Source organism: Dromiciops gliroides, chromosome 2 (assembly GCF_019393635.1).
Source record: "Dromiciops gliroides isolate mDroGli1 chromosome 2, mDroGli1.pri, whole genome shotgun sequence".
In the NCBI taxonomy this organism is placed as follows: Eukaryota; Metazoa; Chordata; class Mammalia; order Microbiotheria; family Microbiotheriidae; genus Dromiciops; species Dromiciops gliroides.
The window spans coordinates 679,426,831-679,449,871 of record NC_057862.1 but is presented as its reverse complement, the minus strand read 5'-3'; the positions used below and the strand labels follow the sequence as shown (position 1 = coordinate 679,449,871).

The window sequence follows — 23,041 nt, the reverse complement described above, 5'->3', positions numbered from 1 at the left end:
TTTACTGGCTATGTGATGCCAGGCAAGTCACTTTCATTTCAGTTTGCTTCAGTTATCTCGTCTGTAACTGTAATCTCCTTATGCTCACGTAAGGATCAAACCCTTAGCACAATGTCTGGCACATGTCAAGCGCAACATAAATGTTAGATATTAGTTATTATTGCAGAAAAAAGAAAGGTTAGGAATAATTTCATATCCATTTTACTTACCTAGCATATGGTTAGTACAACATTCACACAGTAAGCAAAACTTGTCTGTTACTTATGTGTCCTCACCTCAAAATATGTGTCACCTCAAACTTGCAAAGAACTCAGCAAGATGGCTGCCCTTTGGAGAGACAATTGTGTGTGTGTGTGTGTGTGTGCGCATTCACACACATGCGTGCATGTATTTACTGGTTCTCCTCTAATATTGCCAATTTAAACACTGACTGTGTCACGGTCTTCACAGAAGAACACTGTGCCATGAGTAAATATTATTATTGTTATAGAAGATTCACCTTGCATTATCCCCTTGAATCAATCAATCAATATTTCCTAAGTACCTATCATGTGCCAGGCAGTGTGGTAAGCACTGAAACTACAAAGAAAAGTCACATAGGATTTGTCCCTGAGGAGCTCATATTCCAAAAGGGGGAGGTTGCATTGTGCACATAGGAATAAAATACCTGTCCCATACCTGATTTAGATTGTATTTTGAGAACAGTGCCTTTTGTACTCCCTCTTTGGCAGCATGTGTCATTGCCATCTACACACGACCTGGCTCATTAGCTCCAGGTAAGTCAGCTGGCAACAGTGAGGCAATGATATATCACACAATCACCCATGAATTATATTTCCTTTTTCAGGGGACAGTCTGCATTTGTCTCTGTTCTAGATAGGTTGTAGTAGAGAAGATGGTGAGCATCTTTAGCAGCATGCCTGACACATAGTAGGTACTTATTAAATTATTATTTACTGACTGAGTACGGACAGACTCAGTCCCTACCAATTATGTTATGGCAACCAGCAGGGTGGGATGTAATTTATCTGAAACAACCCTTCCAGAGGCCCACGTCCCAGACCAGATGTGATTAGCAACCCAAATGATTTTTTTAAAAATGCAGACATCACCCAAAGAATATTCACAGTATAACACCTACCCCATTTTCCCAAATCACAGCCATCGTTTCTGTTATCAAGAATCAGCCCAACCTCACCAAGTTCTAACCGGACACAGGGTCATTATCTGTCATTATCCCTCCCCACCCTACTTCTAAATTTCCTTGTAAATTTCCATAGTCCACTTTTCCCTATTCTGATGATAAGCAATTCAAATCAATATATCAAGATGACCCAGATAAAGTAATAACCAAAAGACAATAACAAACCAATTGTGATAATAAACTGAAAACTTTAAGATGTGGGTGGCTTCCCACTTCAAGGTGGCACATGTCTTCAAGGTTGTCTTTGTAGCTGTGATTCACACCTTCTGCCCTGCTGAGAGGCAGGCTGAGGTTTAGTGGAGCTGATCTGTAGGCTCCGTAAGGACCAAGTTAAACATTTATTTATTTTCTATTAAGTGCTGACTCTTTGACAATCATGGGGGCAAGGGGCACAAACAGAAAAAATGAGAACAAGATCACACAAAGTTTAAGCACACAGAGGATGGCAGGACTCAGAATTCCTAAGAATAAAGTAGCAGAGCCAATGACAAGACTCAGAGGTCCTCAGGTTGTACCTCGGGCAGCTGGAGGTGCCACAGCGCACAGTGGGCTGGGTTTCGAATAATGAAGACCTGAGTTCAAATCCAGCTATGGAACCCTGGGCAAGTCACTTAACCCCTATTTGCCTCAGTTTCCTCATCTGTAAAATCAGAGTAATAATAGCACCCACCTCACAGGGTTGTTGCCTAGCACATAGTAAGCACCATATTCATGGTGGTTTTTCTAAATTCTTTTCTCTTTTTAATAGCTCAGATGGCAGTGTTGAGAGTCTAGGGGACATAGAAGTAGGGCAGATAGTAACATCTGTTGGTCTTCCATCCTACTGGAAGCAACAGAGTTGTTTGGTCATGGTGAAACTGCAAGCAAAACCCCTGTATTGTTCAACAGTCATGGAACTCCCCAGGAGAAGGAAATGGCAAACCTCTCCAATATCTTCACCAAGAAAAACCCAAATGGGATCGTGAAGAGTCGGACATAAACAACTAAACAGCATTCTTCATTTGTGGGGTCCCCTATCTATGCCGTCTAGTGCCTGAGCTACAGTAACTAGCGAAAACAGAAAACCATGCCCTTCACACAGGAAAAATCATTTCAAACCACCCCAAAGTTTAGTTGCCTTCTGTGGACTAGTTAAATGCTTCATATCTCTGGGTCTGTTTGTGGTTCCCATGAGCCTTGAGCATCTTGTGTATTTTTTTATGTGATGAAATTAAGGTTATCCCCTGCCCTAAATTCATAGTGTACACTGAGTGTCCATCTGGAGTTGAAGGGCCCTGTTCTTCACCTCCAAAGAAATCTTGACATGAGCTATGCTTCAATTTTATTTTGGAAGAAGAGAGAGCTGGACCCTCTTGGGGTGAGATCCCTAGTATCAGACCTGATCCATTTGGGTCCTGAGTCTTTGTAATGCTGTACACAGAACAAATCTGGTCCCTCCTTCACATACCATCAATACATGAAGATCACGGCCCCTCTAAAGTCATCTCCTTTTGTCCATTTGTCCAAGCTGGACAAATCCCAGTTCCTTCAATTGATACTTAAATGGCAGAGTTTCCAGCCCTTCTACATCCTGATCTTCTCCTCTCCAAAGAAATACTCATTGATTTGGTCTCTACATGTTCTCCTTCAGGTGGGTCCTTTGGAAATCCGTGAATCTGCATCCAGGATGTACTTGCCTCCAATGAAGCTATGACAGTACCAGGAAAATCTTAGGATGTCAGTGTAAAAGTAAGTCCAAAATCCTGATGGATGGAAGGAAGCTTGGATGGTCCTACTCTGGCCAAGGGGTGATTTAGGCTAAAGCTTAAGACATCTCTTCCTCTCCTTCCCTTCCTCTCCCTCACTCCAAAGTACTTCCTTCTCTGGGGACACTTTTTCTCTTCTTCATCACAGACAAATATGCAAAACCTCTAATGCCAATGGGCACCTAGGTTTTAGACAGACCCCTGGGGGTACGACCAAACTCCTCAGCTAATCTAAGCAGATTTCCTGTCACATCTCGAATGTCCAGGCCTTAATCAATCCTAGTGAACAGTCCAGATGTAATATCACCTACTCATAGTTTGGTAGCTTGGCAATTATTTTAAATGGGCTGGAGTGATTTGATTAACTTACTCGATCTGCTATGACCAAGAGCAAAAGCCCATGAGCTCTTAACAGTTCCATGGTTTCCAATGGGTAACATCCCTCTCCTCATTTATTTTTGGCCCACATCTGGGGCAGCTAGCTAGTTAGTGCAATGGGTAAAACTCTGTCCCTGGAGTCAGGGAGACCTGAGTTCAAATCTGTCTTCCAGTACTTACTAGCTGTGTGACCATGGGCAAATCACTTAAAAAAAAATTCTCTGCCTCAGTTTCCCCATCAGTAAAACAAGCATAATAATAGCATCAACCTCCCTGGGTTTCTGGGAGGATCGAATGAGATAATATTTGCAAAGTGTGTAGCACAGTGCCTGGCACATACTAGTAGGCTTCCACCAGTCATGGACGACCATGGATCAGCACCTTGAAGAGCCACAGGCCACAGTGTGGCTGTGCAGTGTGAGCCGCAGCTCCTGCTGCAACAAGGACATCAGAAAACTGTGCTCTCTGTTGCCCATTGGTTCCTGCGTCTCATTCGTTTTTCTTCCTCCCGGCACATACTTCTTCTTCTTCTTCTTCTTCTTCTTCTTCTTCTTCTTCTTATTATTATTATTATTATTATTATTATTATTATTATTATTATTAATGTTAACTAATTAGCTAATACTGACATAGGGCAGCTAGGTGAGTTTGAAGAGGTCAGAGAAGCATTGGAAAACTTTTATGAACTGGCACAGAGAGGAGAAATAAGAACGAGGCAACAATAAACAACAATGATGATAATTTTGCAAATGAAGGAACAATAACAAAACTCAAACCCACCACCATGTTATTATAATAAATAGGTCTGTCCCCAAAGAGGAGTTGAGGAAAATGCACCATCCTTCTTTGCAGGGGTAGGGGACTATGGATGTGGACCATCAAATGTGCTGTCTGACTCAGTTGATGTTTTGGTTAATCTTTAATCTGATGGAGATGGCTGGTTCCTCTCATGTCTTCTAAGAGTCTTTTCCTTCAGCAATCTGAAGTGAGGTTGTCTTCCTCCATCTTCCCTCTTGAGGCTGGAAGCCAGAAGCCCCCTTGAGAAATACAAAGCTGGAAGAGAACTCTAGAAGATTCAAAGAGAACTTCAAAGCTCTCCTCTCTCCCAGTCTTCTCAACATCCTTCACACAGGACAGGTCATTCATCTCCACCAGTGAGGAAAGAGTCCCATACCAATGGGCTTTGGAACTAGGGTTATATGTATTTTACTCTTTCTTAAAAGGGATAGGTAAGGAGAGAGATATATTTAGAAATGAAGGTGATAACATACAAAGATATATAAAAAAACATGAAATGTATAAGAAAAATTTAAATTAAGTTGTATCCTTAGACATTGGGGAGCAGTGAGAGACTTTCCAGCCCCCTGCCCCTTTCCTCCTGGACTAGATGATTCCAGGGATGAATATACAGAGAGGATATGGGGTCAATTAATCTTTGGACCTTCCTTCCATTAGCCTGGATCCCCAGGATTGAGGGTTGGGCTCCCATATTATTTTAGGATTCTGTAACCCTTCCCCCTCAAGCCCAACCAGGGTCTTGCTGAAAGGTGGTTGGCCTTTGGGTCTATTCCCAGAATTACAGGAATGGGCAGCAGAAATCTTCCAGAAAAGGGACTCACCCTGTGCCCCACCCAGGGTAAACCTTTGTCCCTGTGTCTTAGGAAGAAGCCATTGCCAGTATCTATCTGCTGCTTAGAAAAGACCAGACAGATGCCAGGAATCACCATATTCCTCACCCACACATGTACTCTGACCCCACATTATTACTCCCCACTTCAATATTTCTCAGCTTCTTATCAGCTCCTTTTCATTCTTATCCATGTCACCTCCCTCTGAAACTCAGCCTATAAAGGTCCTGTCACTGCCTGCTCAGACACACCATCCCACGGCCCTGCCAGACAGGTAAGTGGGGGACTTGAGAAAGGGCCATCTGGGATCCCAGATACTCTGTCTTTCTCTCGGTGGAGGAGAAGCATAAACCCAGGGAAGGGGTTGCCTTTGGGAGAAGAGTTGGCACATGGACATTCTAGAAGTGTGACAGGGCGGGGGGGGGAGCCCTGAGCCTCACACCTGCCATCAGCTTGCCTGCTCTTCCCAGAGTCCTCAGCTTCCCATAGACCTCGGGAAGGGGAGGAGGAGGAGATTGTCTTGAGAACGGGCCACCTGGTCTGGAGGGAGAGGGGAGCGGGGGAGCACTGATGGTCTTTTGTCCTTCCTCCCTTTCCTGATCCCATTCCTGGGCTCTCCTCCAGGCTGAGGTCCTCTGAACCTTAGTGTCTGGGCTTTTTGTCCCTTCAGACTCTGAGGCAATGCTGCCCCTAGTGATGCCCACCAGCTTCTCAGGGCTGCTCTTGGCCTGCCTGCTGCTCACAGGCCTGGCACATGGTGAGTGCTCCTTGTCCCTCCTCCCTGCCTTCCTAGATGTGCTTAGGGACAACCCTATGGAGAGGTAGAGGGGACACAGACCCAAAGGGAAAAGTGAAGAGGTTATGATGCTGGGGAGGGGTGAGGGGAGCAAAGAAAAGAGGAGAAGAACATTCGGGAACTCAAGAGAACGGTAACTTCGGCCCCTTGTTATCTGCTCCCTTCTCATTCCTGTTTCAGGTGAGGCTGCTCCTGCTGCCGCTGCTGCCTCTTTTCGGAAGTCCTGTCCTGAAGGATCCAAAGCATTCGGCTCCTACTGCTATGGCCTCTTTAGTATGGCGCAGACCTGGGACGCTGCAGAGGTTGGTTGTAGGAAGGAATCTCCAAGCAGGGGTGGGGGGTGCCATTTTTATACACACACGTATACACATATATACATACACAAACTCACACATGTAAAATACACACATGTATGCACACACATATACACACATACATATACACATATACAAACGCACATATAAAATATACACACATGTATGCATACACATATACATACAGAAACACACACACACACACACACACACACATATATATATCACAGTGCTCCTTGAGGCGTAGTCCTGAGCAATTAACCTTCCTCTGTCTTCAGAAGGCTCCTAAATTCTTGCTTTTCTATTTTCTCTGATATGAGTCCTTCATTTTCCTCCAGTTTCCTGAAGGTATGATCCGTCTTGTCTCCTTTTCTCCACCCTCTATGAGCAAAGCTCTCTTCTCTCTTCCCTTGCAGGTGAACTGCCAGAGTGAGACCTCGGGCCACCTGGTCTCCCTGATGAATGAGGCTGAAGCTTCCTTTGTGGCCTCCTTGGTGGCCGAGAGTGGGGGCAGCCGGAGCCCCATCTGGATTGGCCTCTATGACGCTAACAAGGTTTGTCCCCCACACCCCCTAGTCCATCTAGCGCACCTCTCCAGCGCAGGTGATTAGGGGAGGGGATTAGGGAGCCTGCTCAGACCGTGTCATCCCCTTCTCCCTTGGAGCTCTAGAAAGAGGGGCTTTGGAGGGAAGAGGAGGAAGACCCATTTCTAGGGGTATCTCACTTCCATGGCTCATCCAGGTGTCCCTAGTCAGAATCCATCAGTCCACTGGAGCTCAGCTTCTTTCACACACATAGCCCACACCTCATGCAGACTCCTATTCCTCCTCAATAGGACCGTTCACCCAATTGAAGGTCATAGTCTCCATCTTGGTAGAAATAAGACATAAAATCACCTGACCTTTCCTTTAGAGAACCAAACAAATGTCAGGTCAGAGAGAAATGTTCATGGTTCATCATCTGGGATATATTCTAGGCTACAGGGAAGGGAATGGGGCCAAGCAATGCAATACCCACTCCCTCTGCTGATGTAAGAGAGAGAGGAATTGATTTGTACCTCTTGCCCAGCCCAGTTGCTGTCATCACAGGATATAATCCCAGATGACAAAGTGTTCATGTGTTTCCAAGGGGTTAACAAGATCTCTCACTGTGTCTCAGGGGCAAACCCGTAACACTAGACAGAAGTTAGCTTAGGAGTCCAGTGGCTGGCCAGGGTTGTCTGAGCTGTAGAAGGTCAAAGCAGGGGCAGATCAGTGTGGGAGAGGTTAGTGAAGGCTTCCTGGAGGAGGTGGTCAGTCTTCTTAGGTCCTGCAGAAGAGGAAACTGCAGGCTTCAGTTTGAAGGCTCCTCTGAGGTCCCCCAGTCTTGCCTGTGCACCAAACAGAATACTCACCCTACTAAACTCAAGTGTACAAACTGCCTTTTTTAGAAGACCACCAGGGAAATTTCCAGAGACTCATTCTGCTCTGGGACATTTCTCATTGTCAGGAAGTCTTTTTGTACATCAAGCCTAAATTCTCTTTGGGCTGGATCCCCACTGCTTCAAACTCTGGCAAGAGCAATGAGGCGAATCTGATTTCCATATTACAACATATCAAGTACTACGAGCTAGGATTTTGAGGACCGGATGGTGGGATTATTAGAAATTCTAACAGGGAGATGGTATCTGAAAATATTTAATGAGGAGAGTGAGGACAAGTTGTGTGTATGTTTGGGAGGGGTTCTCACTAATCTCTGCCCTCCCCCTACAGAACCGGCGTTGGAAATGGACCAGCAGCGCCCTGTTTACCTACCAAGCCTGGGCAACTAGTGCCCCGAGCAATAGCAATCCTGGATACTGTGCAATCTTGACACCAGAAACAGGTGAGACAAAAGAGAAAGAATCAATAATGTCAAAATGCTTTGTTTCACAACTGCATCCCCTTAACCCTAACCCTCTGTATTTGAGGGTTAGAGAATCCACTTCACCATATTAAGGGGAGTTATCTTTGTTTGTTTCTTCTCTTCTCCTTGCCTCTTGTAACCACAAACCTATAACTGGTTTTGTAGGTTTATTAGTGGTTTGAGAGTTAGAAATCTTGAATTCCAAGGCTGGGAGGCAGGGTTACTAGGTTGTGTGGTCCCAAATTCCAACCTACTTGCTTGATAAATAGCCTGATGAATCCCATCTTTCCCTAGGATTCAAAAATTGGAAAGATCAATCATGTTCAAACAAAAACTTCTACATCTGCAAGTTCAAATCCTAGAAATTACAAGCCAGAAAAAGGAGTTGGGATTCTGCTCCCTTGAGATCAACCCTTGACCTGTGAGAAGCCTGACTACAGGCTCTTTGTCCTCTCAGAAACCTCTTCTCCCTATCTACAGACTGGCATCTCTCATCCCTTTGTAAATGCCCCTCTACCCCATCCTTTCCCTTTAGTTAATATCTCCTTCCTCCATTTACCTTTCCTTGTGGGCTACCTGGGGCAAAACACTGAACTATCAGAATAAACCATTATCTTTCCCAACCTTCTCTGCCTTGGATCTTTTTTGTTTGAAAACCGGCTATGGGGTGTGTGTGTGTGTGTGTGTGTGTGTGTGTGTGTGTGTGTGTGTGTGTGTGTGTGTGTGTGTTTCAGGGGCGAAGGTTAAAATCCCATGGTATGCAGCTTCCTCCCAGAGGTAATATTCATTCATTCACTGTCTTGTTGAGTACTTATTTCATGTCTGACATGGTGCTGAGTCTCCTGGTGGCCACAAGGAATACCTCCCCAATACTGTGATTTGGAAAGTTGATTTTCTGAACTCAAGCATAAGACTTTATACTTATCCCTATTAAGTCTCATATAATTTGATTGGGCCCACCATTCTACCCCATCAGATCTTTTTGTATCCTTTCTCTTTCTTCAAGTGTATAAGGATTCTCTCTCTCTCTCTCTCTCTCTCTCTCTCTCTCTCTCTCTCTCTCCTTCTCCCTCTCTCTCAGTGGTGTAACATCTGCAGATTTTATGACTATGTCTGCTATGCTTTAAAAAACATTGAATAACAGTAGAGACATATTGGGTTTACAGAGAACAATTCACGTCAAACTCAATTAATTTCTTGTACAAGGCAGCAAGGTAGAATGGATAATGGGCTGTTGGGGGCTGGATCACCTGAGTACAAGCCTTGTCTCTGACGCTGACCATATGATCTTAGTGCTTTGGACAACTTTTTAACTTGGTTACAGAACAGTTACCTCTTGACCTTGTCATAGATGGTTCCTCATTGGAAGTTTTAGACTGGGATTAATGACAGTTCTAGATACCCCTGAACTCTTCTCCCCACAATTCACCCCAAGGTGAAGTAGTAGATCAAGAAAATGTCAGCATTGCAGAAAAATGGGTTTTTAGGAGTGTGGAAGTTTATTTTGATTTGGGGACCCTACCTTTGGGCTAAGATTAGAAAGCCTTAGGCCCGCAGGGTCTCTTCTGTGTGGGAGGTGCTGGTGCCCCTCCCCCTCTGCTTCAGCTGAGCCAAAAAGCCGGGTGGGCTGTACAAGACGCCAGGTCAGACAGCTGGAAGGGGGCCCCAGCTCCCTCCGCCCTGAGCGAATCTATCTGAGAGATCCCGGGCTTATTCAGGTTGTGCACTGGCGTAGCCAGATGCTTGAGCGTCCCCCCAGCCCCAGCCGCAGCCCTGGCTGGCAGATTAGCTTGGGGTCTGTGGGGGTGCAAAAAGCCCCAAGATTTGAGTGGAGAGAAATAAGATATATATATAGACCTGGGAGTTAGACAGCAAAGGGGAGGCTGAAAGACAAGAACAGAGAAGAGGCTGACAAGATTAAGGGAACGGAGAAGGACGCAGGGGAAGGCTAAAGGACTAGGAGCAAGGGAGAGTCCAGAAGGTTAAGAGGTTGGAGAGGAACGGACAGAAAGGGGCTACAAGGAGGGAATGAAGACTAGAGATGCTGGAAGAAGGCCAGAAGATTAAGAGGAAAGTTAGAAGAAAGAAGATGGGCAGTGAAAGTGGAACATACCCTAAGGCAAGAGCCTGTAACAGCCCTTATTGTATTAAAAAAGTTCCAGGTCAGCAGGTGGAAAGAGCCACCTGAACGCAGTCAGGTTGTACATTTTATTTCCCTGTATTCTCAATTTTCAATAGTATCTCATAAATAAACTCTGCTTCGATTATTTAGTTAAGAGGCTTCTTAATAGCTTGCTTATCAATTTTGGGAGTGGAGCAGTGTGGTGGAACTTTTTAAATGGTCCATATTAAATTAATAGCAGTCAGATAGCCAGGTAGTCAGAAGTCCTCAGATTAGTCCTCCAGTCAGATTAGTCCCCCCAAATTAGGCTAGTCATTTAAAATATTTTCACCGGAGAAAATTAGCGATGACTGTTTGCCAAACACCTTGGATTCTTTTTGATATTGGTGTACCCCTGGAAGAGGAACGTTGCCTTGCTCTTCTCATTTATGCTTGACCCCTAGGATGTGTGCCAAACCCAATCTACTGTGGGTTTATGAGGGTGAGTACACCACCCTACAAGTAATAGTAAAGAATAGAAACAAAGACTGGGTGCCCAATGACTTGAGGCATACAAATTAATCTGGGCACAGTAAATTTCTTCCTTGTTTGACTCATTCCAGGACTAGAAAAAGACTAGGAGGTAATGAAGGGTATGGGAGGGAGAGTTAAAAATTAGCAGGCCACAAGGGGCAGCTAGGTGGCACAGTGGATAAAGCACCAGCCCTGGATTCAGGAGGACCTGAGTTCAAATCTGGCCTCAGATACTTGACACTTACTAGCTGTGTGACCCTGGGTGAGTCACTTTAACCCTCATTGGCCCACAAAAAAAATCAGCAGGCCATGCTCCATTTCTTTTTCTATGAACACTAGGTATAGACACTCCTCATAAAACATCCTGACAATTTAGAATTGTCCCAAAGTAGAATGGACTTCCTGGGTAAGTGCTGGGTTTTTCCATTCCTAAAAGTCTTCTAAGCAAAGGCTGGAGAATATCTGGTCCCTGATATTTTGAACAACCCATAGCAGTGGGAACCAAATATTTGTAATTTTATTGTAGCGGGGATTCAGGTTTGGGGCCAGGTTAGATTAGCTGCTTTCTGGAGTCCCTGCCATGTTGGAAATCCTATGGCAAAGTTTTAAGAGTTGAGATATTTGGGGCAGCTAGATGGCGCAGTGGATAAAGCACTGGCCCTGGAGTCAGGAAGACCTGAGTTCAAATCCAGCCTCAGACACTTAACACTTACTAGCTGTGTGACCCTGGGCAAGTCACTTAACCCCAATTGCCCCGGAAAAAAAAAGAGTTGAGATATTTTATGATATTCTCAATTTCTGGTCATTTTATTAATTCCTTGTCTGTTTCCCTTTAGTAACAGGAAGTAAAAGACTCATATACATTTGAGACAAGTTCTTAGTTTTTGCTTCTCTGTCATTTAGAAATTTATTAAAAGTTACAAAATCATCATCATAGAACTTTCTCACTATGGCAGCTCAGCCATTCAAGGTAGCCAGGTGGCACACTGGATAGATACTAAGCCTGAAGTCAGGAAGACTCATCTTCCTGACTTAAAATCTGGCTTAAGTTTTAAGAGTCACTTCAACCTCTTTGCCTCAGTTTCCTCATCTGTAAAATGGGCTGGAGAAGGAAATGTCAGATCACTCCAATGTCTTTGCCAAGAAAAGCCCAAATGGGGTCAGGAAGAGTCAGATGTGACTGAAGAATGACTGAACAACATTCACTATTAAATGGCATTATCTGTTATACTCCCGCAGAATGCAATTATACGTACGTACATATACATAGACTTACATCTTTTTTATCCTGTTTTTCACATATACATATACACATATATACACACCTACACATACACGCATATATGCATACATACACATAGATACATACATGCATAGATACATACCAACATGCATTGCAAAGAAGTTATGAGTGATCATAATTTTATGTTAAGGATAATATGCTTTTTAAAAAATTTTTAAATTACTTTTTAATTAGCAAAAATTATCCTCTTTTCTTCTTACCCTCCCAATTGAGAAGGAAAGAAAAACAAAACCTGTTATAAACATATATAGTGAACCAAAACAAACCTCTACATTGGTCATATCATCCCAAAGAAATATGTCACAATTGGATATCTGAGTGGATTAAAAACCAGAGTCCCACAATACATTGTTTACAAAAAACACACTTGAAGCTGAGACACACACAGAGAAAAGATAAGAGACTGGAGGAGAATCTATTATGCTTCAGCTAAAGTTTAAAAAGTAGGGGCAGCAATCATTCTCAGACAAAGCAAATGCAAAATAGATTTAATTCAAAGAGATAAGCAGGGAAACTACATTTTACTAAAAGGTACCATGGAAAATGAAGCAATAGCAATACTAAACATATATGTACCCAATGGTATAGCATCCAAATTCTTTTGTTTGTTTGTTTTTACAGGGCAGTGAGGGTTAAGTGACTTGCCCCAGGTCACACAGTTAGTGTCAAGTGTCTGAGGCTGGATTTGAACTCAGGTCCTCCTGAATCCAAGGCTGGTGCTTTATCCACTGCACCACCTAGCTGCCCCAGCATCCAAATTCTTAAAGGAAAAGTTAAATGAGTTAGGAGGAAATAGTAAAACTATACTAGTGAGGGATCTCAATTTTCCTCTCTCAGAACTAGATAAATCTAACCAAAAATAAACAAGAAAGAAGGTAAGGAGTTGAATAAAATTTTTAAAAGTTGGATATGATAGGCCTCTAGAGAAAGTTGAATGGGAATAGAAAGGAATGTACATTTTTTTCTTGGTGGTACATGGCACCTACACAAATATCAACTATGGATTAAGGCATAAAAACCTAACAACCAAATACAGAAAAAAAGAAATAGTAAATTCATCCTTTTCAGATCATAACACAACTTAAATTATGGAAACATAGATTAAAATTTAATGGGGGCGGGGATCTAGGTGGCAGAGGGGCAGGTAGGTAGTGCAGTGGATAAAGCACCAGCCTTGGATTCAGGAGGACCTGAGTTCAAATCTGGCCTCAGACACTTGACACTTACTAGCTGTGTGACCCTGGGCAAGTCACTTAACCCTCATGGCCCTGCAAAAACAAAAACAAAATAAAAATTGATTGGAAACTATACAATCTAATACCAAAGAATGAGTGGGTCAAAGAACAAATCTTAGAAATAATCAATACTTTAATAAAAGAGAACGATTACAATGAGACAGCATACCAACACTTATGAAATGCAGTCAAAGCAGTACTTAAGGGAAATTTTATATCTCTAAATGCTTATAGCAATAAAATTTTTAAAAAGAGTAGATAAATGAACTAAAAAAACAGAAAAAAATTAAAATCCCCAATTAAAGAGCAAATTGAAAATCCTGAAAATCAAACAATTAATACAATTGAGAAAAAGAAAACCATTGAACTAATAAATAAGATGGGGAGCTGGTTTTGTGAGGAAAAAATAGATGTCATTAGTTAATTTGATTTTTTTAATTTTATTATTTTTTTTAAATTTTGGCAGGGCAATGAGGGTTAAGTGACTTGTCCAAGGTCACACAGCTAGTATGTGTCAAGTATCTGAGGTCGGATTTGAACTCAGATCCTCCAGAATCCAGGGCTGGTGTTTTGTCCACTGTGCCAACTAGCTGCTCCCTTTATTTTTAAAAAAGAAAGAAGAAAGTCAAATTACCAACATAAAAAATGAAAAGGGTGAATTCACAACCAATGAAGATGAAATTAAAGCAATTATTGGGAACTATTTTGTCCAATTATATACCAATAAATCTGACAATCTAAGTGAACTGGGTGAATATTTACAAAAATATAAACTACCCAGATTAACAGAAGAGGAAATAGAACACTTAAATAACCCCATCTTAGAAATATAAATTGAACAAACTATCAATAAGCTCCAAAACAAAAAATCTCCAGGATCAGATAGATTCATAAGTGAATTCTAACCAAGCCTTTAAAGAAGAATTAATCCCACTACTATATAAACTATTTGGAAAAACAGGCAAAGAAGGAATCCTACCAAATTCCTTTTATGACATAAATATGATGTTGATACCTAAACCAGGAAGAATGAAAACATAAAAAGAAAATCATTGTTCTTTCTCTGCAGGTGGGTAGCATTTTCCAAAATGCATCCTTTAGAACTGTCTTGGATCATTGTACTGATCAGAGTAGCCAAGTCTCACAGTTGATCATCATTACAACATTGCTGTTACTGCGCACAATGATCTTCTGGTTCTTCTCACTTTACTTTGTATCAGTTCATAGAGGTCTTGCCATGATTTTCTTGGTTTTGGGGGGATTTTTTGCTTTGTTTTTTTTTTGTTTTGCAGGGTAATGGTTTGTCATGACTTTCTAAAACCACCCTCTGTCATTTCTTACAGCAGAATAGTGTTACATCACGTATTACATATGCCATAACTTGTTCGGTCATTCTCCAGTTGATGAGCATACTCTTAATTTCCAATGTTTTGCCACCACAAAAAGAGCTACTATATTTTTGCACATATCGGTCCTTTTCCTTTGATTTCTTTGGGATACAGACTTAGTAGTGGCATTGCTGAGTCAAAGGATGTATACAATTTTATTGCCTTTTGGGCCTAATTCCAAATTGTTCTCCAAAATGGTTGGACCAATTTACTACTGCACCAGCAGTTCATTAGTACATCAATTTTCCCCACATCCCCAACAGTATCTGTCATTTCTCATAGGTGTGAGGTGGTACCTCAGAGTTGTTTTAATTAGCTTTCTCTAATTAATAGTGAGAGCACTTTTCATGACTATAAATGGATTTGATTTCATTGTCTGAAAATTGTCTGTTTACATTCTTTGACTATCAATTGCAGAATGGCTCATTTTTATAAATTTGACTCAGTTTTATACTCAGGATAAAGCTGAGAAAAAAACCTTGCCCTTAAATATTTTGATATTACTTTATAGTCTTTGGTGCCTTTTAGTAAAATAGAATTTCCTGGGTTATCTCTTTTAATTAGGTCTGTTTTGACATTTGCTTTGTCTGAGATCTTCAGCTGTAGCATATTAGATTCTGTTCAAGCCCTTGAACTCTGTGTCTTTCTGTTTTGAGTGCCTCTTGTAAACAACATACTTTTGGATTCTGGTTTCTAATCCATTCAGCTACATGCTTCCATTTTATGAGTGAGCTAATCCAATTCACACTCACAGTTATGATTAATAATTGTGTATTTACCTCCATCCCATTTTCTTGTGTCTTTTTTTTATCCTGTTCTTCCTCAAGTCCATTTTGCTTCTAACCACTGCCTCCTTTAAACTACCTTTTTAAACCATCCCTCCCTTTTCTCTTAACCCCTTCCCCTCCTATTTCTCTACTGGGTTAAGTTACATTTTTACACACAAATGAGTGTGTAAATATATATATATATATTCTTCCCTATTTGAACCAATTCTGATGAGTGGGCAGCATAATTTTACCCTCCATTGTAAAAGCTCTTCCTTGCACATCTGAGTGATAATTTGCTCCATTTTGCCTCTTCTTTCCTCCTTCTTCCCTGCCTTTTTTTTTTTTTTTGGAGATCATTCCAATGTAATTGGCTCATACTCATGCCCTCTGTCTATGTAAACTCCTTTTAACTGCCCTAATAATGGTAAAGTTCTTAGGAGTTACATGGACCATCTTATTACATAAGAATATAAACAGTTTAACTTTGAGTCTCTTATGATTACCCTTTCATATTTACCTTTCTCTGCTTCTCTTGAGTTTTTTGTTTGACTGTCAAATTTTCTATTGAGCTCTGGTCTTTTCATCAGGAATGCTAGAAAGCCCTCTATTTTGTAAATATCTATTTTCACTTGAAGAATTACATTCAGTTTTGCTGGGTACATTTTCCTTCATTGTAATCCTAGATCCTTTGCCTTCTGGTATATCATATTCAAAGCCCTGTGTTTTTTGTTTGTTTTTGTTTTTGTGTTTGTTTCTTTGTTTACTGTGAAAGCTGCTAAATCATATATGATCCTAACTGTGGCTCCATGATATTTGAATTGTTTCTTTGACTGCTTGAAGTATTTTCTCTTTAACTTGAGAATTCTTGAATTTGGGCATAATATTCCTAGGAGTTTTCATCTGGGGATCTCTTTCAGGAAGTGATCAACAGAGTCTTTAAATTTCTATTTTACTCTCTGGATCTAAGATATAAGAACAGTTCTTCCTTGATAATTTCTTGAAATATGATCTCTAGGCTCTTCCTTTGATTATAGCTTTCAGGTAGTATAGTAATTTTTTTCTTTTCTTTTCTTTTCTTTTCTTTTTTTTTTTTTTTGGCCAGGGCAATCAGGGTTAAGGGACTTGGCCAGGGTCACACAGCTAGTAAGTGTCAAGTGTCTGAGGCTGCATTTGAACTCAGGTCCTCCTGAATCCAGGGCCTGTGCTTTATCCACTGCACCACCCAGTGTAATAATTCTTAAATTATCTCTCCTTTATCTATTTTCCAGATCAGCTATTTTTCCAATGAGATAATTTACAATTTCTTCTATTTTTTTCATGCTTTTGACTTTGTTTTACTTTTCTTGAAGAGTCAAGGAATTGTTAGCTTCCACTTGTCCAGTTCTAATTTTTAAGAAATTATTTTCTTCAGTGAGATTTTGTACCTATTTTTCCATTTGTCCAATCCTGCTTTTTAAAAATCCTGCTTTTTTTTGGTCATGTCCAGCTCTTCATAACCCCTGTCGGGTTTTCTTGGAGAAGATACCAAAGTGGTTTGACACTTCCTTCTCCAGCTCATTTTACAGATGAAGAAACTGAGGCAAATAAGGTTAAGTGACTTGCCCAGGGTCATACAGCTAGTAAGTATATGAGGCCAGATTTGAACTCAAGTCCTCCTGAATCCAGAGCTGATGCTTTATCTACTACACCACCCAGCTGCCCCATAATCCCTTTCTGACCAATTGTCTGACCCCTTCTTACCAACACTGGCCTCAGAGCTCCTGAAGCTGCTGCTACTGCTGCTGCTCCTACCAGTGTTGCTTCCACCCCAAGTGTGGGTTCCAGATAGACCTCCACCCCAGTGATACAGACTTCTTTTGCTGACCTCTTAATTTTTCTCAGGCTGGAGAAGTACCTCATCCTGACTTTTTGTTGTCTTAGTTGCTCCAAAATTCAATTTGAGGAATTACTTTAAAGTTGTTTGGAGGGGAATTTTGGGAGAATTAAGCTGGGTGGCTGCCCCTCATCCACCATGTTGGCTAATTGTTTTTAGCCCACTAGTCAGTCAATAATCCTTTATGAAGGCACATTATTATATGTCATGCATTATAGTAAGTGTAAAGAATACAGTCTGGGCAGCTAGGTTCCACAGTGAATAAAGTACTTGACTTGGAATCAGGAAGACTCATCTTTGTGAGTTCAAATCTGACCTCAGAAACTTACTATCTGTGTGGCCTGGACAAGTCACTTAACCTTGTTTACCTCAGTTCCTCATCTACAAAATGAGCTAGAAAAGGAAGTGGCAAACCAGTTAGGTAACTATGCCAAGAAAATGCCAAAGGGGGTCACAAAGTGCTGGAAATGACTGAAATGACCAAGCAATGAAGGGTATAAAGAAAAGCCAATATAGTCCCTATCCTCAAAAAGTTTTTATTCCAATGACAGACACATCATGTAAATAACTAGTTATATTACAAGAAGTAATTACAGGAGAGTAGATGGAGAGGATGACTATTAAAAGTAAGCATGCTAGTGTATGCTACAGCTTTAGAAGTGAGGACCCACAGAGCATATTGTACTTGAGGTAGCCATTCACCCTCTGGATGCCCAAACTGCTACTTCTGAGTGTTAAGTTGGGGGTAGGAAGCTCAGGGGTGAGGGTGCTAGACATTCCTCCATGTATGTATGTATGTATGCCATTTCTAGGGGAATAGATCATTAGTTTGCTCTATTCTAAAAATGCTATGGAAATTTACCCCAGGGTTTAGCAAACATTTAAGGAAGTCATTCATGTTATTCTTTGGGGAAAGATGGAGAGATGTGTGCTAGACAATGTTTTTGGTTTTGTTTTTTTGGTGAGGCAATTGGGGTTAAGTGACTTGCCCAGGGTCACACAGCTAGTAAGTGTTAAGTGTCTGAGGCCGGATTTGAACTCAGGTCCTCCTGACTCCAGGGCCGGTGCTCTATCCACTGTGCCACCTAGCTGCCCCTCTAGACAATGGTATAGTTGGATACGTTAGAAGAAATTGAATGGATGAATGGACAAAAGTAATCATTAATGGTTTGATGTCAACCTGGGATAAAGTCTCAAGTGGAGTACTCTAGGGGTCTGTGCTTGGTCTTGCCCTATTTAAAAATTTAATCAATGACTTGGACAAAAGCATAGCTTGCATGCTTATAAAATTTGCAAATAACATCAATATACAAGAGATGACAATTGGGGGCAGCTAGGTGGCACAGTGGATAAAACACTGGCCCTGGATTCAGGAGGAACTGAGTTCAAATCCAGCCTCAGACACTTGATACTTACTAGCTGTATGACCCTGGGCAAGTCACTTAACCCTCATTGCCCCACCAAAAAAAAAAGGAATAGAAAAGAAAGGAAAAGAAAGAAAAAAGAGATGACAAAATCTTCAAGGATCATGAAAAGTTAAAACGTTGTGTCAAATATTTCTAAATGAAAATTCATAGCAAGAAATGCAAAGCCTTACATTTGGATTCAAAGAATTAACTTTGAGTAGATGAGATGTGAAAAGTAGACTAGAGTTTCATATGAAAAGATCTGGAGAGTTTACAGGGCAGAAGATTCAGTGTGAGGCACTTAGGGCTTCTGTCAGCCCCAAAAGTGAATTTATGATGATCAAACGAGATTCTATTTACGAAGTGCTTAGCATAATGCCTGGCACAGAGTAGGCATTAGATAAATCCTAGCGATCATCATCGTAATGTCCTCTTCTAGGGTCTCAGATTTAGGTAGGACATGGACGAGTTGGAGAGTATCCAGAAGAAAGGAATCATGCTGGTAAAAGAGACTTGAGTCTATGCCAAAGGAAGATCTTCTGAAGCAATAGGGGGACTTTCACCTGGAGAAGAAAATATTTGAGTGTGGGGGGATGGTGAGAAGAACAGTAATTGTCTTCTGAAGGGATGCTATGTAGACATTTTCCCCTTTTGCTTTTGATAATTATACCCTGTTAAACCCCAGCTTTGGATTACTCTCATCATCAGCTTTTTACCTCCTTCTATATTACCAGAAAGATAGTTGCTAGGAAAAAAACAAATTCTGGTGACTGAGTACACTAGAAATTCATGTTAAGTCATTTCACTTGAGCCCTCAGTACAGGAGGGCAATCTTTTTACTCCTTAACTGATCTGTTAACTCACCACTCACCAGTTGTTTCTCAGTCTTGTCTGACTCTTCATGACCCCATCTGGAGTTTTCTTGGAAGAGATACTGGAATGATTTGCCATTCCCTTCTCCAGCTCATTCGACAGATGAAGAAACTGAGGCAAACAAGGTGAAGTGACTTGCCCAAGGTTACACAGGTAGTAAGTGTCTGAGGTCAGATTTGAACTCAGAAAGATGAGTCTTAATGACTTTAGGCCAGGCACTCTATTCACTGAGCCACCTAGCTGGGGTATAGGGGGCATTCAGGGAGGACTAGCAAATCTAGTGTGAAGGCTTACTGAGCCCTTTCCAGGACTGTTCATTCACCTTTGGTGTCTGTCTGTTCCCCAACTCTCCCCTGTGGTTCCAAGAAGCTATAGCATGCGCAACAGCCATACCCTGGAAAAACCATCTTGACAGACAGCTAAGCCAAGTTAAGGGTAACCAACAGGCCTCAAACTCATCGATGAGTTGGGGGGGGGGTGTCTACCCCAAGCATGTGAAGACTTCCCTTGGCGGAATGGGTGGATGAGAATGATTTGTTCCAATGGCCATGAAGGAAATTGAAGTAGCCACTGTGGAACACTTAGAGCTTGGTCAGACACTAAAGATACCAAGGTCATTTACTTCATCCTGAGCCATCACCCATCATCTTGACTCTGTGTTGTCACTGGACTCTGATGACTGAAAGAGAAAGTGAGGCTGGTGACTTTGCTAATCGGTCCTCTTGGAAAACAAAGGATGAACAACAATGCTACTCACCATAAGATCTCTGTCCAAAGCCTCACAGGGAATTCCATTCCCCCACCCTCTCAGCTGAGGACTTCACCTCATATTTTTCTGGGGAAAATGAGTTCTTTAACTAGAGATCCCTCTTCTCTTCCTTCTCATCTGAAATCACATACATCTTCCTTCTCATTTACCCCTGACTGGGTAACTTAAAGAATTCAAGAGTGTGTAAACCCCATCCCTTAGAACTGTGGGAAAATATTCCCATAGCTCAATTGTTAAGAAGTTCTTTGTTGCAGCACATTTAAGTCTGCTTCTCTTTTACCCAAGGCTCCTAGTTCTCTCCTTTGAGACAAAGCAGAGCATGCTTCATCTCTCTTCTGTCGGCCAGTCAGACAATAAGTATTTATTAAATGTCTACTACATTCCAGACACTGTGCTAAGCACTGGGGAGACAAAGGGTGAAGCTTTGGAAATTAAGAAATCATTGGGAACTTTGTGGAGTATGGTTTCAGTTGGTTGATAAAATCAGAAGCCATATTGTTGGAGGTTTATCATCATGATTCCCATGAAAGTAAACTCCCAAGCCTTTCCTTCTGGAGAGATACTCACCCAAGGGAGAAGACAGCTTTGGGCAATATGACCCTTAATGGTAGAGAGAAGTGCTGGCTATGAACTCTAGAAAGGGGCACACCCTGAAAGTCCAACTGAGCATTCTGCCCAACAAAGAACTTAATGAGGACCACAAAGTGACAAAGGATTTCCAGTAATAGAAGTTGTGAGCTCTACTTTTTTTTTGGTTTTTTTGCGGAGCAATGAGGGTTAAGTGACTTGCCCAGGGTCACATAGCTAGTAAGTGTCAAGTGTCTGAGGTCATATTTGAACTCAGGTCCTCCTGAATCCAGGGCCTGTGCTTTATCCACTGCGCCACCTAGCTACCCCCGGTGAGCTCTACTTTTGTCATTGGTGTATGCTTACTATTACTGTACTGTGTGGATTACAGTTTGACCTCACTCTTTCCATTGATATTTTTGTGGGAAAATACAACCAGTGTTTTAAGGGGAATGTTTTGTACCAACTGAACTCATTATACAATCTTAGTCAATTGCTTTATCAAAAGCTAGCTACCTTCATAGCTAGGTGATGCATTTGGATAGAGTACATAGTCTAGAGTCAGGAAGACTCCTCTTCCTGAGTTCAAATCCAGCCTCAGATACTTACTATCTGGGTGATCCTGGGCAAGTCACTTCACCCTTGTTAAGGGCTAAAATTCTAGCTAAACTGTCTAAACTATTTAATGAGTGGTTGCCAATAAATTATAAGCTTTAGCAAGAGTTAGACTTTTAAGCATTTATTAAGGAGAATAAGAATTTGGTAAAGAGAGAGAGAAAGGCCTAGATTCCTATCCATTAAAGGGAGAGCACATTTCTAGCTCCCTTCTCCACCAGAGTCCAGAGGAAAGACCCTCAGAGTGAGCGCCAGTCTCTTCCTTCCTCCTCCCACTAGTCTGCGTCACTTCCTGATGCCAAAGAAAAGACTCCTGGTCTTGCCCTCAAAGACCTTCGTTTCATGGGCGGAACTCTTCTACAGTAAGTCTCCAGCAGGTGGCATCATTCCAATCGTTACACCCTGTTTGCCTCAGTTTCCTCATCTGTCAAAGGATCTGGAGAAGGAAACGGCAAAGCCCTGCAGTATCACTGCCAAGAAAACCCCCAAAGGGGTCATGCAGAATCAGGCACAATAGAAAAACAACTAAACATAAGTCTACCTGGATAAATGTGGATGGAAACATCCTTACAGGGGGTTATTAACTACAGCAGGAGCTAGAAGCCTGAGAATTGTTCATTGTCCCTCTGAGGAGTCAAGCTATGAGAGTAAGTTCAAGATGGTAGAAGAGTGACCATGGAGGAGCTATAGCAGACAAACTCAATTGTGGCCTTTGCCGTTAACCAAACAGGCCTTGGAATGACTCTGAGGACAGCTTCAAACGCCCTACGGGTTGTTCCATTGTTGTTCTTCATCCTTCATCTTCAAAGAGGACCAGTGACATCGCGGGGTGATGTCTCAATGCCTTCATGAATTAGATTTCACTGAGGCAGAGTTGTGCAAAGTCACCAGCCTCATTCTCTCTTCCAGAGTCTTCAGAGTCCAGTGGCAAAACAAAAGTAAAGAAAACTGGTGATCGCCCAGGGTTTGGTACATGGCCTGGGCATCTTCAGCGTCCGACCAAGCTCTATGCACCCTTCGTGGCTGGCTATGGGAACAAATTGTTCTCATCCTCCTGTTCCAGCAGGGGAAAGTCTGTGCCTACTTGGCATAGATGCCCCTCGCACTCACAGATGGCTTTAAGACCCATTGGTTGCCTTCAACCTGGTTTAGCCCGTCTGCTGAGACAGTTGATGGGGTGTGGCCACATGCATGCTAGAGCTTCTTGGAGCCACAGGTGAGAGTCGGGGAAAGGTGGACACCAAAGACGGATGAGCAGCCTCACATCAGAGGTGCTGGTCCTCCTGAACACCCCATACATTCCTGTTGTTACACACACAAGCAATAAGTATCTAAAGCATCTCTTACCTCTCAACAGGTGATTAGAATAAAAGCTAGAGAATACTACAGTCCAGATAATAAGAACTCGCATTTAGAGTGCCTTAGTGCTTACAAAAAAGAATATTCAGACTTTCACTTTTGCCTTTGTATATGCAGTGTCCTAGACCATACTTAACACATTCTTTTTGATTGATAAGTAGCCAAATTTACTATCTCTATTTTAGAAATGAGGAAACTGAGGTTTAGAAAATGTGAGTGGGGGCAGCTAAGTGGCACAGTGGATAGAGCACCAGCCCTGGAGTCAGGAGTACCTGAGTTCAAATCCGGCCTCAGACACT

At 41.9% G+C, this 23,041-nt stretch overlaps 1 protein-coding gene across 1 annotated transcript; it reads left to right on the top strand.

The window, feature by feature from the left end:
• The first annotated feature begins 5,037 nt into the window (after positions 1–5,037).
• On the top strand, positions 5,038–8,325 carry LOC122739594 (lithostathine-1-like). The gene is made up of 6 exons (XM_043981265.1): positions 5,038–5,071; positions 5,650–5,712; positions 5,932–6,053; positions 6,482–6,619; positions 7,817–7,928; positions 8,244–8,325. Exons 1-6 carry the CDS (start codon positions 5,038–5,040, stop codon positions 8,309–8,311), a joined length of 537 nt encoding a protein of 178 aa, XP_043837200.1. The 3' UTR covers positions 8,312–8,325.
• The last annotated feature ends 14,716 nt before the right edge of the window (positions 8,326–23,041 follow it).

What these genes read in the sequence shown, in the direction of transcription:
- LOC122739594 (XM_043981265.1), top strand. Translation starts at nt 5,038, where the DNA reads ATGCCAGGAATCACCATATTCCTCACCCACACAT. An exon ending in AGACCTGGGACGCTGCAGAG is followed by an intron (nt 6,054 to 6,481) that starts GTTGGTTGTAGG and finishes CTTCCCTTGCAG; the next exon opens with GTGAACTGCCAGAGTGAGAC. An exon ending in GCCTCTATGACGCTAACAAG is followed by an intron (nt 6,620 to 7,816) that starts GTTTGTCCCCCA and finishes CTCCCCCTACAG; the next exon opens with AACCGGCGTTGGAAATGGAC.